Below are 13,043 nucleotides of genomic sequence, written 5' to 3'. Positions count from 1 at the left end.
CAGTCTCTTAAGGAGGAATGATGATTATTGGACAGGATCCTCCTTAAAAACTCAAAGACAAGGAAGTTGTGGATGAGATGAGACCATCTGTTTATTCTCGAACATTTTCACCTCCAAACCCAAACTAAAAGATGCAACGAGAACATGAACGTGGTTCTCCAGAACTACCAGCAGAATGAGGTCCTGACGGCGTCTAAAGGGTTGGCCCAGTGTAAATCAAGCTCCTTTGGCTCAATGGAGATGTTGCCACAGCCAGACAGACAGACGAGATTAAGGCCATTGGTGCCTGACCTTGCGAGGAACGGCTGCAGGAACAGAGAGAACCTCCGAGGCTGACACGCACAGACAGTGTCCTTTATCGCCCCGTCATTCTCAGTTCTAGTCAGGTGTGAATTCTTTGGAAATGATCTTTTTTTCATTTCTTTGTACAAATAATCCGCCTTTGCAAAATATTTGTGAACAAACATCAAGCACAAGATTGGCTGTGGTTTAGTCACTCTAGAACAGAAGAACCTGGAGGGCCCATCTTCCTCCTCCTTTCTGTATTTTGAACTATGGCACGACTGTTCCTGGAGGGCAGCCAGTTGGCTTTTCTTTTGCAGGAGCGTTGCCATGGTTATTGTTCGGTTTTGCCCTGAATGGTTGATGACAGAGTCTGGAATTATCTACAGCCCTTGTTGGTCTGAATATACTGCAGTTGGGTCCTGATGGTAATTGTGTGTGTGTGTGTGTGTGAGTGTGTGTGTGTGTGTGTGTGGTGTGTGTGTGTGTGTGTGTGTGTGTGTGAGTGTGTGTGTGTGTGTGTGTGTGTGTGTGTCCTACCTTCCTGCTGACCGCTGCTCTGGTACACACTTTTGTGATGCATACAGGTGGAGTTTTGTCCTCCACACACCATGCAGGCGTCCTCCTGTTGCTTTGATCCCAGTATGGAGTCACAGCCGGGCTTCTGTTTGAGACAAGAACAGCATCAGATCTTTCCGTCCCTACAACAGGCAAACTTTGACCAGTCTGTCTCAGTCCTCCATCTCTGTCCTTCTATTTGCTTCTCCCCATTAGTTTCTCTCTTTACCAACATTTACTTCAGAGTGGGAACAAAAACAGTTTAGGGCCTCACGAGCAGAGGATGGATTAAAGAGCTGTCTCTGTGAATGTTACAAGACCGAAACAAAGAAGGCAGAGGATGGGTTGGATGGTTTATGGCGCTTTCTGTTGCTTCTGGATGGACTACAGTGGCTGCTTTCTTCTCTGGCCCTTCTTCTGCAGAACCAATCAAAGGGGAGGATCTCCAGCGAGACAGCAATAATTTATGGAACCCGCAATTACCCCCAAATCCCTAAAAACATAAAAACATGTGTGTGTGTGTGTGTGTGTGTGTGTGTGTGTGTGTGTGTGTGTGTGTGTGTGTTTGTGAGCATGTGTGTGTGTGTGTGTGTGTGTGTCTATGACAGGAAATGCTCCTCGTGGAGCTGCTGCAGGCTGTATGCTATAATCTGCATTGTCTTTATTGCCGGACCTGAGGAAAGTTCCTAACTGACGGGGGCTAACGATCAGCTGCACAGAAGAATACCTGTCGGACCTTTTACCACATATATCCACACTGAAAAACAGGCTTGTGTCTCTTACAAAATAAGACATCATTCCAGCTTTTTGTGTCTGCGGACTAAACAAAGTCTAACTTCAATTCAAGTTGAAATCACTCCCGATAAGCACTCACCAGGCAGCGCCCGTTGACACACACACCTCCAGGCTCCTTGTCGCAGGATGTGCCGTCAAGCACACGACCAAAATTGTAGTAAAAGTTGTGACCCAGGGCCAGACAGCTGAGTTCACAGGGGTTTGAGCCTGAAAGGAAGAAGCTTCATTACTTCATGGTGTTAAAAAGGCAGCGGAGGAGTAAATCCATGTGGAGTAAATCCCCAGCAGGACTCTCAGAAGGCACCATTGGTAAGTAAAGCAGAACAGTAGCTTCACCAGTGTTTAAGGCTGGCACATACTGAAAAGCATGTATTCAGGCATGATAATATGGGCGCCGTGCCGTAAGGAGACACCTGACCTCCGTGAAACGTTGTCCATTTGAAGGAGCTTCCCGTCAGTAAAGGCCTGTCATTGAAGGCAGCACACTGCATCTCTCTGAAGTCCTCTGCGTTGGGGGGGCACTCCTGCAGACACACACTTGATAATGCAGCTCCACATCCTGGCTGCAACATCAGCCCCAGATATTACCCATCAAGTGGAGTTTATTGGTGTAATAGGAAAAAGCCTTGACCATTTCTAGCTTCCTCAGACACGCTGACATCTGCCAGGTCAGTATGTTGGGGATAAAACAACACTGTGTTTTAATCTCTTGCTATCATTTTCAGCTGATGTGTTAGACTCCAAAACATCTGTTTAACGGTTCCAGCATGTGACTGACATGTTCCATGGGGCAGTGCCATCTCCACAGCCGGACCTGATGACCTGTGACTCGAGCTGTGAACTCTGAAAGTGCCACAAATGTAGGTAGACATTCAGACATGTTGTAGCACGTTGCTACGTTCATGTACGTTTTCTTGGTTGCAGCCACTTTACTGTACACACACAGAGCTGCTGACCTCAGTGTGTTTCTAACATAAAGGCAGGACTGAAACCCAACTGTAGGGCAGTAAATCCCTTCAGACACTAATGACGCCCGTTAATGTGTCAGTTAAATTCCTGCTCACAGTCAGTCACAGAGAGCCATCAGCACGAACACACCTGGCGCACTTTCTGAGCAAACACCATCCATTGTTGTAAAATGTTTGCATATAACCTGACTTTCACAGGTACGGTAACAAACCTTTACACTGCACTGACCTTGGTGTTGCAGATTTTGTACTGTCTGGGGTCTCCATCACATGGTCCGCCCACTGGGTTCCTGCAACTCAGAGATGAAATCTTGTGAGACGTTTTTCATCTTCAAATGAAAAGAGATGTCGCCAAAGTGTGATATCTGAGCAAAAAAACTCAAGAAAAACTCCTATAAACAGAAGTTTATGTCTTAATGCTTACACATGCTACAAACTACACCAGTGAGATCATCAACACCCACAAACATTTACAGAAAAGGATACACAACTCTACAAGGTTAATTATGTATGTTTCAGACAGAAACATCATGTAGTTCCCACTGAAGCTACTTGTGGTTTTGAGATGAAACATCTGGGTATTTTCTCATGTAAATCAAAGCTTTAAGTCTCATTTATGTTCTACAGCTGATACACAAACAAAACTGGCACAAGCTTACAATCATGTGTACCATCAGGAAACACGAGGGCAGCCCGCGGCTCCAGCAGACCTCCCAGTGTCCAAGGTCAAGTGTTACAAGTACACATAAACAATAAATACAGCAATGAACAACCAGGAGAGCCTCTACAACTGGAGAGTTAGTAAACTAGATGAGACAGCTCAGCCATCGCAAGACCACAAGACCTTCCCTGAGCCAGACAGGCCCAAGCACCCCAGTCCAAAAGCGTAAAGAGCTATTTTAATGCACATTTGGTTTCAACAGGTCATGAGAAACAGGTAAACAGTTAGCCTTTACCTGGTGATGCAGGTGCGCATCCTCACCGAGGCCCCACTCCCGCAGCTTCGAGAGCAGACGGACCAGCCGCTCCATGCCGACCACTCGTTCATGAAGAGCAGCTGCCGCCGGAAACGCACTGATCGCCCCAACGATGCAGCAGAAGGAGCCCAGGAAGAAATCCACGACTGAGGGATGTAACAAAGATTTTAACCACTTTCACTACATCAAATTGAATCACAAGACTGTACGTGAAATCATTTGTATTGATTCTGGGGATCCACACCTCCACAAAGACATACTCTCATGGGAACGGCTGTTTTATTTAAATTAACAGCAGCATTGAGCATGAAAACATTTATGATCAGTGGAAAATGTCCTCTGCATTCATGGAGGATTACCACGTTCTGTCCTGTTGTGCTACTGGAATTTGTTTGGTTTGTTTCCGGGACAGAACACGACACTGGGCCGACTATCTGATAGCTCTTCAAATGTTATGTGTGTGTTGATCATGTTGTGTCACTTGGCAACTGTCAGCTGCTCATAATGTGTGTATCAGCTAAAACCAGTAAGGAGAGGGGTGTCTTAGAGTAGCTGGGAGATACAATCGGCAGATAAATCTATTTATAAAACGTTGCGTTAGGAAGGTAAAAGGATCCGGATGGTTGAGCCAAACAATAAAAGTAATTAAAAATCTCTCAAACACATTCCAGAGATTTTGCCCTGGAGGACCGACACTGGCAGTGTTCCCAAAGGAGCTGCCTCACACACACATTTAACTCTTTAAACACACTGGGAACAAGTGCTCCGACTACAACTCTGTAAGGGGTCATTTGGAGTTTTCACATATGGTCTTTGCATAGTTAGTTGGAGCGAGATATTGTTTCTACTTGGTTGACAATGACTTCAAGGAGCAGTTACAAAGAAGAAGTCTAAACTATTGGAATTTTTTAGAGACAGCTGCAAAGTTGTGAAATCCTGGAGCCACTGCTGCCTATAGCAATGCTGCACCAGCCCGTACACAACGCAAAAGCATCACTGGCTGACATCTGGCAAGAGAACCTGGATCGAGCCGTTTCATTTTTAATGTTTGCATAGCTTTTGAATGGATAAATGAAGGTATTAACACAATAACAGGGAGCGCAAACAAGATCACATTCTAACATAACTGAAAATTCAACACACATCTGCAATAAATCTTCCACAGCAAAACCTCAAAGTAGATGAACTGTATTGGTGTTTGGCTTTTATGGAAAAACACACACACACTTGTGACACGCGCGAGCACACACACACAGTTGAGAGTGACCTGTTCTATGACTTCGCATCATTTTCCATGGTGGGGGTCACCTGAGGTTGCCCTCATTAGTGTTACTGCCAGTCAAATTAGCATGGACATCAGTTGGAGATGAGGTCAGCTGGCATTCTGGAGTAATGAAAGTGACATTTGACCTTTACATTAACACCCCCCCATGCACACACACACACACACACACACACACACACACCACACACACACACACCACACACACACACACACACACACAAGTAGCTCTTGTCCAAGCATACAGTCAATAGTCTCCAAAAACATCAAAATGACCACTTCTCCCAGTCTGTTTTAGACGGCCTTGAGCTGATAGACAAACTGGAGAAATTTTCCACCTAAAAGGCAACGTGAACCCAGCAGGTAAAGTGTTCAACCGCTGCCCAAATACGTTCAGATAGCAAACCTTCTACACAGGCATCCATCCGCTGAGTATTTCCTGGATTGCAGGTAAGAAAATATACGGGATAGACACTTTAATCAGATTAGTCCAAATAAAGAGAAAATTAGAGAATTAAAAAGGTGTTTAAAAAAGGAAAAATCAGAGACATCGGTCCATGCGAGCATGGCCGATGATGACCTAATACAGAAAACGTGCCAGCAGCCTAAAACAACTCTTAGAAGAGGTGTGTTTTCCTTGGATTGACATTATTTCTCTTTAAATGACACTGGTGTGAGACTGATTGGTTGTTTTTCCTGACAGGTGGGAATGAAAAAGCATGTTGACCCTCCTCTACATTCCTGTTGTATGATGCTTCAGAGTGCGTATCTCTGTCTACGCCTGGCTGTTCCAGCGAGCCTGGGGGAGGCTGGTGGACACCTGCCTGACGACAAGACAAACAGTGATGAGAGATGGTGCAAAGGGGGGGGCGGACAGCAGCAATCAGAGAGTGGAAAGAGGATGCCACCATGAAGGAACTTCACCATTTCCGAGAACATGCACCATCAAACGATCTAATGGCACTTCTAAAACTCTGCTCTACCCTCTGAATGAGCAGGGCTTTCCTTGATGGAGCAGCCTTTTCCTCTGGACTAATTAGCTTAATCACATAATTTACCACTGCCAGATGAGACAAAGGCAGAGAGGCTGTGGGAAATGTCAGCGGGGCCCTGACAGACCCGAGGCTTCAGTGTGGTTCCCTGACACCGTCGCTATGCTATTAGCTTTGTATATTTGTCCAACGCACCACAAAGGCTGACATCATGGCTGCAGAATGAATTTCAGATCAGCTCCTTAAATATCTGTCCAAGTGCCCTAATCAGCCTGTTCCGAGTGCTGCTGTTGTCTTCTCTGCATACACCAACCAGTGTGATGCTTGCAGTGTGGTAGCACACTGAGAACACCTGCATCTCGCATTGAGTCTGTTCATTATTTATGCCGCTCAGCTTCACGGTGGAACATGTGCACAACCGCTGACCAGTTTTGCAGGGGTGACCGTTCAGCACCCTCCCTACTTACAACACTCACACACAATCACACACATTTGTTCTCCACATGTTTTAGTCAAACTAGTTGCTTTGACCTGAAAAGTTTCTGAAAAGGGGGCCAAGACTCATGATTAATAAGATGATAATTGGTTCTCCGTTGTGGGGCTGCAGGTTGTATTTCATTTGTTTCAGTTTTACAGCCGTGCACAGGGTTACGTGACCGGGAGGTAGGTGGTTGTTGTGATTGACAGGAGGTCCAGAATCAACAGCCTTTCTTCACTCCATCCAGGGATTTGTGTTGTCAAGATATGTCTTTCAGACTTACACTCTGCGGCGTCGACAGGCAGTCGGTAGCGGCCAGCAGCAGGGCAAAGGTCAGGGCCTGGCACAGAGTCAGCTTCCTGTAGGCAAAGAGAAAAACAATCGCAACAGGTTGGAAACATCAGCCTGATCTATTTTCACAAGAGCACAGAAATCAAGGAACCCTTTAGGTGGTAACCGGAGGGGAATCTGAGGAGGAAACAGAATGACCAGAAAGAAAAGGCGAGCCTGACATTTTAACCATGAGAGGTCTTTAGGTCGATGATAATATCCACATATAATCTGCTGCATTACAATGATCCCCTGTGGACAAGAACCAAGGACAGGAATGCCCCGATCCAGCAACTATCATTAACTTCACCGCTCACTTCCCCCACCCACCTCGAGGCCGCCTTATTAACTCTCACGTAGCCCAAGAGGCATGGACCGCCCGCCTGCCCGAAGCACCCGTGTCCAACATTAAAGACTTACAGGACCACCTGCTGAGTTTACGGGACAGAATAACTGGCTGATTGAGGAATACGGCAATAAAACAATACTAAATAACTGGGCAGAAAAGCATCGTGTTGGATTTATTTTTCCTCCAGGGTTTTTAAATGAAAGGGACTTTATTGCCATGGAGCAGGCCCAAAATCTGATAAGTAGTATATGATTATCATAGTACATTATTGACATGATTTATAATCTCAGGCAGCACTGCAACGAAGAAGAGATGCTTTAAGTCATTCTAGGTCATCTGAAAAAAAAGTGGGGGGCCGAAATGTGAATGGCAACAGCACAATGAGGCACCAACAGACAGTGTTGAAAGGCCGTGTTTTGTCTTCATCTCTACCTGGAGGCAAATGTGAGTCTGTCCCTCTGACTCATCAAAGCAGATCTAGTTTCCCAGCGGTGCCCATAATTCTTGGAAGTCCTTCAGACACGGTTTGTGCTGACAGCTGTGGTGCGTCACACCTTTACAGCTCTGTTCCCTGACTGGACGTGTCATTTTTATTTGCTTTTTCTGGGAAAATATATGACCCGTTTCAATTGGAAAAGTACAACAACTTAATCTTCTCCATTTCCTTTGTTTCATCGGTCTGTCCCTCATTTATCTTCGAGGCTGTTTTGACTCCTTTATTTCTCTTCGGGCCATAAACACAGATCTGGTCCAAAGCTCTGGGAGCTCCCTGTTGGCTCAGTCCCAGGTCAGTAGTTGCCCTGTCTAATTAAACGATACACATCTCCCTCACACTTGGCTGAGCAGTCCTTCCCTTCAGCTCCTGTCCTGCCCTTACATGGGGGAATTCAAATCAGAGGAACCGGGGAGGTCACGTTGACCAAAATAGGACAAGGAAGGCTCATAAATCACACATAATTAGATGTTCAGTTTGATGTTTCAAAGTTCCAGGAAGTAGATGTACTCTCACAGCCTGAGGAAGTTATAGTAAAAACAGGTTATATTTGAAATGAGACTATGACTTTTAAAGACATTTAAATGAAGATCGCAGGGGGAAGAGGGACCACAGGTGATAAAGCAGACCGTTGGACCAGAAAATGTCCTTTTTACTTAATTTATGGAAAGCTGTGAGCCTTCCTGCATGAGCTTAAATGTCAGAAAGTTCCCTCACAGCATAGATCTCACAGCAAGGAACGGTGTTGAAATGGTCAAGATAGGCAGACTGGGAAAAAAAGCAAATCAGGTGTAAGAGGCTTAATTGGGCTGAGTCAGCGCATCGAGGTTTTAAGAGGTCCACATTCATGGTGATGATGGATTCATTTTTTCCCATTTAAAAGATGCACACTGATCCCTCAGTTAAGATTAAAGAGTCAGAGATCTACATCTTTAAAGACAGGATTTCAGTACCTCAACTTTACTGTAAAGGCAAATATGAAATCATCAAAGGTTTGACTGTGAGACTCTCAATGTGTGAAATCACAAATATGGAAACAGAACTGCACACATGCCTCCAATGTGAGACAGGCTCAGAGGTATTACAACTTAGATATGGATAAATCCAGCACATGACACTGATTTAAACGTCTGATCCTGGAACATCTCTTGTTTCCACAATATCAAAATTCGGAACAATATTCACGCACAATTGAACAGCTCCGATCTTTTCTCTGCAACTTCAGTTGTCCAAAATGAAAAACACATCAGGTCCATTTACTGACCACCTCCCTCCCCTCTCAGAGGGGCCCTAAAAGAGACGAAGAGGGGGTCATTCCTCCTCCTCCCACCCTCATTAAGACTATTGCAGCACATTAGGGAAAAAGCTCCAGGGCAGAGAGACAGGAAATGACTTCAATCAATACCAGACAGCTTGTTTATTTTGACCGACATTAGTCACTCTTACAGCAGCCCCACCCAACACCCCCCAACACCCCCCAACACCCCCCAACACCACCCAACACCACCCAACACCACCCAACACCACCCAACACGTGAAGTCGCTCTGCATTCATAAATCAGCAATAAAGCCACTGAGCTCTTCCCTAAAGATGTTATTAAATAAAATTGAATGATCCTGTTCTGTACCCTGCACGGCTGGAGTCTGCTGCTCTTGGATTAAAAACCTGAAGGCTCTCAGACAGGTAACTTGACCTGCGTCCACCCTCAGCAGCAGGAGACAGGGTGACCTCTCCCCTCAGTGTGCCGGTTGAACTCGCGGACCTCTGCGCCAACACAGCCTGGCCAACAGGTATAGCTCCCACATCCCCACCCTGCACAAATAAACAACACTTCCCTGCTGTTATCTTTCAATTACAGCGAGGCTGCGGCTGCTTGGCGTCTGGCCGGAGCGCTGCAGGTGAGAATGTGTTCTTTGACCTCGGTGAGGTCTGAGTCAACACCGGGGACACCTGACCAAGGCCAGTTAGCGTGTCTGTACGGTGACCCAAGGCACCCTTTTCTTTACGAGGCTCTGCTCACCCACCATGTTCGGAAAAGCAATGCATCTTCCACCCAGTGTCAACCTTTGACCCCCACTGAGCCTCAGCGGTGACCCACCCTGGCTTTTTGTGAGCGCCCCGTGGAGGGTCTGATGGTTATATGGAGTGCCCTGCTGAATGGATTGACAGAACCTTTAGCAGATGTTCAGTGTGAAACGCCAGCGCTAGGCTCTAACCCCTGGGTCTGCGCTGTGAATGCAGCAGCAACAATTGGGCACCACGGAGGCCTCGGTCACGCATGCATTAATGAAACGAGCCACTTTTAACACGAGTGCAGGCCCTTTGTGCAGTGACAGCTGCTTCTTTTAAAGACATAGTAATTTTGTTGTGGTGAAAAGAGATGAAATACTATTGTGCGCGAGGATAAACCCCCCGGAGAGGATGGGTGGCGGACGACTACAGGACGCGCACTGCTTTCTCTGTTGGCTTTGCTGCTGCCAAAATGTCTAGACTTAGCCTCTTGCTCAACCACGGTCCCTTCCCTCCGCTTCACTGCACTTAACTACACGACAGGGAGAACAAACCTGGTACACCGTCATACCTCAGGGATTATGAGATTATCTTTTCACAGCCACTTTGACTGAAGCAGGCTCTCTCATGTCATACGGTTAAAGCATGAAAAACAGATAGAGATGCTCAAAAGTATTTAAAGAGACGGGTAGTCGTGACCAGAGACACACAACACTTTCAACAAGTGAAGGCACCTACAGGACCGGGGAAGCTTTATTTCCTCCGCCGGAGTCGTAATTATAGTAAACGGATTTATGGTATGGCCACAACGTGAAGACACGTCCATCACAATTCATGAAAATTCCTTCACGAGTTTACAACCTGCTGACAGACAGACATGATCTGAATCCTGCAGAGAGTACGAGACACACACACAGGCGCACATGCAGAGCAGTTAACTCTTATCTGACTGAACATTGAGACTGCGGAGGATCAGTTTCAGGAGCTGCTTCAGTGGAAGCCAGAAACCAGATACGTGCGTTCATACACACATGCAGTCTCCACCCTTTCTGTCAGGTGGCAAAATAACAGAAGCTGCTCTGCAAAGTCTCCAGAGAGATGTTTGACGGCACCTTAGATCTGTAAAAATCTGGACAAGGACCTGTGTGACATCCAATTTAATGATCCAGGTCGGATTATTGCTGTCCAGACCCACCAGAATGGGACAAACACTTAAAAGCAGAGAGCAATACCTTCACTGAGCAGTCTCACGTGGACCTCAGCTGTGATATTTGTGGGTGGATGCGGGAAAATCACATCAGACGATGTCGTCACATGAACATCACGATCACAGATTACAGATAAATGTTATTTCCGTTTTTTTGTGGATCAGAAAATCACAAAAAACATGTGCAGGAGCAACATGTGATCATGCAGCTGGAACAAATAAACTCCTCTGCCCGACGCTCCCTCGAGCCAGCTCCCAAGGATACAAGTGTCTCTTCACACACAAGTGAAGAAATTCCTTACCAAGCAACAACAGCACCAGGGTCATATAATAAATACAGCACATGATAGCGCCGTGGTTACCGCTGTGATCATCACCAGCACTCTCACATTGTTTGGAACTGACAACAATTGTTCTTCATCTAAAAGTGGAATGTTCCCCATTCTTGGTGAGGGATTTCAGCCATTTAACCTTTTGGGCGCTCCTTTGTTGTGGTTTGTGTTTTATTGTGTGCCAAATATCCTCAATGGGTGACGGCTCAGGAGCGCAGGAAGGCCACTCTCACCAGAACCACGCTGCAGTAATCACACAGAACAGAGTTGAAAGCGGAACGCGTCTTCAGAATACGTGTTTGGAAAGGAGGACATTCTTCAGACTCCTGGATCAAGTTCCTGCAGTTAAAATCATCGCTTGGTTCAGCATCTGTGGACAGATGTGCAGTGAGGTCACACTGCCCTGCTTTAGATGCAGGGCAGTCATGGGGGCGGGGCAGATGGTGGCCACCCAACACTGATCTCAATATGCTGATTGTCCTTCCAAAAACTCGAGTTTAGAGTTTTAAGCTATATGCCCAGTGTTCTGTGTCTGTGGTCAGAGGACAGAAAGAGGCGCCCTGAGCCAAGTTGTCCCCCTGTGGACCAGTCAAGGCTGACAGCCCCCATCTGACAGACAGACCACACATTTCTCCAAAAATACAGCCCATAAAAGGGAAAACTCTGTAGGTCAACATCCTGGGGGTGCTGAAGTGTCCCATCAGAGGATGGGGGGGGGGATCTTTGAGTGCAGTTTGACTCTGCTGTTCGCCCTGGGTTTGTGTGCCCTCTGTTGCTGGGCTGGGATTAGATCAAATATGAGCAGGCTAATTATAGCCAGTGACATTTAAGAGATAAAGGTAGGTTGGCAGGATGGCTGGAATGTGAGCGCTGGAATTGCAATATCAGAGATACTGTGAGTGAGGATTGCCTCACTGACAGGAAGTTAAGCTTGGTGAGACTTTCTCTACCTCAGAGCAGAAACAACAACAACAACAACAACAACAGCAACAAGTGACTGTGTTTATGTCTTAAAGAGACACGGGGTAAAAGATAGCCAAGGACAGAAACTGTATGTCCAAATCCACAACTCACTCCTCCAGTTTTTGGGAAGGAATGAAAACAACTTCCAACCAGGGGGAAAAAACAAACCCTCAAGTGTCCCTGGAATTTATCACCTCCCATCCTTCACTGTACTGCAGCTTTGCAGCTCCTCGCAAGCAAAAGCCACACAAGGTAAATATTTGAAGCATCAACTCTCCAGTCCTCCCTGCTGGACACTCCACTTCGAAGACAGAAACGCTCCCTCGGCTCCCCACTGCATCTCCAGCAGAGACATTAAGAAAAGTCCCGTGTCTTACCTTGTCACTAATGAAGGCATGGTAGATCAGGTAGCTCTAACTTCAGCCAGGTAGGTTTCCTCCGTCTTCGTGCACCTTTACGCACGCACAAGATCATCACGCTTTAAAATGTTGCGGATCAGTTGCACAGTGCCTCCCGACTGAAGGCTGCTTCAACGCGTGGATTTTAGGTCCAAATGTACCCATGACCCCCCCTCTCACAAGGTTCTTCTTTTTTTCTACAAATGTGACATTAAATCAACTTTCGCTTTTCAGAAACCCTTTAATCTGAATTTTTGTCCATCGGATCCAAAATCACATCACATGCTGTATTTTACGCACGAAAGCCGATAAATTCACCTCTCCTTCTCGACCTTAAGTTGGGGGGAAAAGTCCTCTTTGACTTCTTCTTCCTGTTTCTTCTCTGTATTAAGGACTAGTCGTGATTTGCTGCGGTGCACTTTGCTTAAACAGAAAGTACTGAATCTTTTCGAGCGCGTCGAAAGTCTGTCGCCTCCGGGCAGGTGCTTTAATGCTCCCGCGCAGCCGTACCCGCAGGTTCGGCCCACAACCCGTTTCTGTTCCTCTGAACCTTCTGTTCAGTCCTAACAGGTCCAATGTTCGCAGAGTGCGGCAGGAAAGCGATAAGGAGCTCTGCGCTCACCTCTCT

General features: G+C 46.4%; 1 protein-coding gene across 1 annotated transcript in view; it reads right to left on the bottom strand.

The window, feature by feature from the left end:
• The window catches only part of adamtsl5 (ADAMTS like 5), a 19,710-nt gene extending 6,667 nt beyond the window's left edge, over positions 1–13,043 (bottom strand). The window contains exons 1-8 of the mRNA XM_057021453.1: positions 12,734–13,043; positions 12,395–12,612; positions 6,616–6,691; positions 3,560–3,726; positions 2,833–2,893; positions 2,054–2,159; positions 1,715–1,842; positions 823–946 (exon numbers count right to left, since the gene is read on the bottom strand). Coding sequence (XP_056877433.1) covers positions 823–946; positions 1,715–1,842; positions 2,054–2,159; positions 2,833–2,893; positions 3,560–3,726; positions 6,616–6,691; positions 12,395–12,414 — 682 coding nt within the window. The 5' untranslated portion in view covers positions 12,415–12,612; positions 12,734–13,043. The remainder of the gene's footprint in view (positions 1–822; positions 947–1,714; positions 1,843–2,053; positions 2,160–2,832; positions 2,894–3,559; positions 3,727–6,615; positions 6,692–12,394; positions 12,613–12,733) is intronic.

This window comes from Takifugu flavidus, chromosome 2 (assembly GCF_003711565.1).
Source record: "Takifugu flavidus isolate HTHZ2018 chromosome 2, ASM371156v2, whole genome shotgun sequence".
NCBI classification, from domain to species: domain Eukaryota; kingdom Metazoa; phylum Chordata; class Actinopteri; order Tetraodontiformes; family Tetraodontidae; genus Takifugu; species Takifugu flavidus.
Note: the sequence above shows the minus strand (reverse complement) of the source record. Positions and strands in the feature narration are given on the sequence as shown.